The 4,898-nt window shown below is 30.4% G+C and overlaps 1 protein-coding gene across 1 annotated transcript; it reads left to right on the forward strand.

Annotated features, from left to right (window-relative positions):
* Window positions 1-34: 34 nt before the first annotated feature.
* LOC124373929 (thioredoxin domain-containing protein 15-like) lies at window positions 35-2,249 on the forward strand (the record flags this gene model as incomplete). Its single annotated transcript, XM_046832239.1, has 2 exons — window positions 35-176; window positions 1,954-2,249. Coding segments are annotated over 2 exons (366 nt in total), but the record flags the coding sequence as incomplete, so codon positions are not given.
* Window positions 2,250-4,898: the final 2,649 nt, after the last annotated feature.

Raw genomic sequence — 4,898 nt, forward strand, 5'->3', positions numbered from 1 at the left:
AAAATTATACTTAATGTGGTAAATTAAGTAGTATTTTTGTCCCAGTTTTAACACCCAGTATGGGATTGTGGGAGTGCCGACCGTCATGCTGTTCCACAATGGTCGTCCGGCAGCTAAGTTTAATGACAGTGAATATACACTTGAGATGTTCTCAAGATTCATCACCAGGCATACAGGTAAATTAACAACAGCCACAGTGATGGCCTAACAGAGTTCTGAAGTTAAACAAAATGCTTAAAGGTTAATTTCTTCAAATGAAAAAAGATTTTTTATGGTGAACATACAGCCCTCTTGAATTACAGCCCTCTAAAGTTTGAACAATTTTCATATTTCTTTCTTTTAAGTCCATAATAACAATTCTATTGTTGTTATGATTATGGACTATCACAATACGCTTTAATTATTATGATTTGTTGGTGTGTCATCTACTTATTCAGAAAGTCAGAGATCTCTTTTTCATATGCTATTATGTACCTTGTGTCTTGTGAAGTATCACTATGGCTGAATCTCTTGGGCAAAGAGTTTCATTAAATTTTGCCAGGTATGTCGCTATTGTGCTTTAGAAACACTTTCTGTGGTACATAGATCTGTTGGTAAAGAATCTATGGGTAATACACAGATAAAGGCGTGGTTTAGGAGATTAAAGATCACTGCTTATTAATGATCTAGCAGTCCTTAATAGGCAAAAATCTTGCAAACATTGGACTTGTTTCTGCGGCAATCAACAAAAACTGTTAATTGATTGTAAGAGCGTTCAATCAATAAAGAATATTTTATATCTAAAGACCACGATTAGCTGAAGTGTGAAGAAAACAACCTAAACTGTGAGCAAGTCATGGATCCTGCACCCCGATAACGCACAACCTCATTCATAAAGTCTTAAAAAGTTTTAGAGCATTTCCTAGCAAAACAATATCTAACAGTTTTGGCAGTCTAACTACACTCCTGACATAGCTTCATCTAATTTCTGGCCATTTCCAAAATTTGAATTTCCTCTGAAACATGAGTTCAGGGAATGTTTCTGGGAGGAACATTGGAAGATAATAGTGTCTTGTAGAGGGAAGTATTTTATTATAGAAACATTGGTTTCATATATTGAAGGTTTTTTAACTGGTAATTGGTATTTTAGTATTTAGTAAGGGTGGTGAAAGGATATGAACAAGTCACTCTGATGCCTGGTGTAATGTATTTGTGAACTTAACTGTGTTGGGTAGACTGTCAAATCTTAGTTAACAGAAAATGCATGAAACCACCGCTCTAGTAAGTATATTGTCGATATGGAAGAAAGCTCTGCTTCAGATTTTTTAGTCAGTTAACCTAAAGTAATAAGTAGTTTGAGCAGTCTGATTGACTTTTATCTGTACATTTGTCTGGATAAGTGTTTTTTTTTTATTACAAAATTATGAACTTTGTACTATCAACATTAAAAAATAATTTAATATTTTCAAAAATGTCTGTCAATTGATAAATGACTGATGATGATTCTACTTCCATCTCTCAACAAGCAGAAATAATAAGGTTTTCTCATCTACAAAAAAAATTACAGTTTTTATGGTTGCTTCATGCAAGCTAATAAATAGTAAATGTCTCACTATAAAACCTTGTGGAACCCTAAGATTTCTTTCAGATAATGAAGCATTATACATTTTTTAAATATTGTACCTTTCTTATAAGAAGAATGAGTACATTCAAGGTTTTGTGAAAACCAGCCAACAAACTTCAGACTCAATCTAACAAATTATAAAAAGTTTATTTAATTTAAAATATACAAGTAGATAAATTGTGTTTGTTATTTATTTAAACTTTGAGTATATTTATATCATCACTGTTTTAAAAGCTATTTACAAATAAGTGCCACAAAACAAAAGATAGGATGTTGTGGTCTGGTAAAAATTTTCAAGTGTATAGTAGTAGTGTAATGTAGCTATATTTTAAACCAACTATAATTTGCAGGTATTTTGCCAGAGGAGAAGATGTTTGTGACATCCGCTGATTTCGGCGGACCAGTGGGTTCTGTGGTGGCCAAGGAGACGGACTACTGGCTAGGTCTCGCTTGGCTGGTGATCGCTGTGGTGGGGGGTGTGGGCGTGGCCAAGTCTCGGATGTGGCACAATATCGTGGAGGCAGTGCAGGATTTATGGCGAGAGACGGAAGCACAGCATTTCCACAATGAATGATACGGCACATAGTTGTATATAAGTTCCTGTACATTATTTTAGCTGATTTTTGCAATAAATGTGATTTTGTAATGTTTGTGTTTATTAAAACCGTACAATAGTACAATCATTCATGATCGTACATATATTATTTATGTAGTCCCCCTCAATGTTTGAAAACACAGCAGTGACTTAGACAGATTTCATTTATTCTATAGTATTAATGATATAACCGAACTCGAGGATACAACTCTGAAATTCAAATACTTGCAAAATTTTTTAGGTACTCAAAGTAATTTTCAAATGCTCTTAATACTCACATTTTTGCAAATTTTAATGCTCATTGTCTGTCACAAATTTCCCTTTATTTCATTTCTGCTGCTTAAATTGAATCCTTAACACTTTCACAGCCAACAACATCATTTGACATCGCATATGGAGTTCTATAAACTGCTGACATCTTTTGACAGAGCCGGCTTTTACAATAATAACAATTCATTTAAACGTATTTGGACTTCGGCATTGATAGTCATTTGCTATTTCCAAGTTTTTTTTCATACAACTATGAAATGTTAGCAGTCATTTGGAATATCGGAAAAAAGTGGTTTGTTTACGAACTCGTCGCATAGGCTGATTGTTGCCGATCCGCTATCGTTCTGCTAATTTGTTGTCTGCATTGTTATTGTTTTGCTTGCTATTATTTTAGTTTACAACGATTGTTTTGTAAGTAAATACAATGAATCGTGACAGTATTGAAGAAAATCAAGTGCTAGAAGAATTACTCAGTTTTAAGTGACAGTGAAAGTGATGATTTATTCCAAGAGCACAAAGATAATGATCCTGATTTTATTACCGATGGAGCTTCTTGGAAATGCAATTTGTTACCATTACCATTGTTTTTTTTTTTTTTTTTTTTTTTTTTTTACTTAAATGAAAAATATAAGCAAAATAGTAATACAAACATTTATTGTGCTCTTTGATAACTAAAAAAAATAATCAGGTAAGGTTTCAAGAAGAGACACTAGCGAGTGCAAAATTGCCATGTTTCAAGACTTTTCACACTAAAAAATGTTCTAACATAAATGGATTTCAATTGCAAATATGTGTAGCTATAGTGATAGTAATAAAAATGCTGAATACAGCAAATAATAATGAAAAATATATTTATATTATAGACTAGTACATGGTGATGTTTTTTTAATCAACTTTTTATTTAAAAAAAAAAACATTTTTTAAAATTTTAAAACAACACTAACTGTTTAAAAATATTTATCCTTGAGCATTTCTGTAGAAAGAGGAAGAAGTCAGCTTTAAAAAAAATGTAAGTGCCTTAGTTTTCTTATAATTGGTTAAAAAATTATATTTATTAAAAAAACATTAAAACAGGTGGCAGTGGAAAGAAGTTGCCAAAATAGGATGCGGCAGTAAAAGTGTTAAAAGCGCTGAAGAAATTGTTTGTGCTCGGTCCAATTAGCGTGTATTTAAAGATTTTAAACAATTACGTTTTTTACCTAAGTTAAATTTATTTTTTATTTCTTGGAAGTAAAAAAAAAAAAACAAATCAATGTTTTAAAAAAGCTCTACCAGTTTTACATTTAGGCACGCTGTATAATGGGTGTTCTGTACGATTATATCCGCATGCTGTGCCTCACATTGTAATATGAAACATCAATAAAAGAATGGCACTGATTTTTTATTACTTTTTGTCAAGTGACACACATTCTAATTGACTTCCCGACAGTCATATATTAACACATTCACGCATTCTTACACGTTAACAGCATTTTCATTAATTATAATGTACATAATAAAGTAAAATATGAAAACAGCATACGGATATTCCTGTATGCCACATTTTAAGAGTTTATATTTGATTAAAACCAAATAATTATGATGAGCATACTTTCAAATGATGTAGTTTTTTTTGACATTAAATATAACTTATTAAATATTTAATAATTCTTACTGTGTAAATGACAAAAAGAAATATTTAGTTCATAGCATACTTGAAAAAAGTAAATTAAAAAACTACTGTTGTACACGTGTGTGAATATAATTATTTTGGCATTGAAAACCAAAGTTAAATAGTTAAAACAAGTTAACCTATTATACAGAGTAATTTGCGATTATTGTTTAAAACAGTATTATGTCATGGTATATTGTATTTGGAATAAAACAGTGGTTTTTAAATGTTATCATTAAAATATCTCTTCAAATAAGGAATTTTTTAAAGGTTTTTCCAAAATTAATTATGCAACTACTAAATGTAGTTTTTTTAACTTAATTTAAATCAATTATTTAAAACTGTGGTATATTCTTAGAGCGTGATAAATTTCAATCGGAATAAACTGATTTTGTTACCATACCGTTGTGGTTTAAAGTAACTGAAATCTGAAAGTATAAAATTTGTAACTATTTTTACGAATTTATTTCTAATTTTAAATAATGTTTAATTATCCAAAGCAAGTTTGAAAGGTGCCAAACTACTTTAAAACTTTCTTCAATGTATGATTTCTAATTGCTATATTTCATTTTAAGAATGTCCTTCATTGATGCTCAAATCAAATACCTTATTTAAAGAGGAGTTTGAATTAAAACATTTTAAAACTGCTGTTACTTCCAAATACTATGTACAATATCCCATTTTTATTTTCAACACTAAGTGGCAATAACTCTGTATATTTATTGATTTACTAACTGAAAATAAAAGCAGGGAAGCAATAAATTTTTTAAAGTTGAATA

This window comes from Homalodisca vitripennis, unplaced genomic scaffold, assembly GCF_021130785.1.
Source record: "Homalodisca vitripennis isolate AUS2020 unplaced genomic scaffold, UT_GWSS_2.1 ScUCBcl_6712;HRSCAF=14055, whole genome shotgun sequence".
Lineage (NCBI taxonomy): Eukaryota > Metazoa > Arthropoda > Insecta > Hemiptera > Cicadellidae > Homalodisca > Homalodisca vitripennis.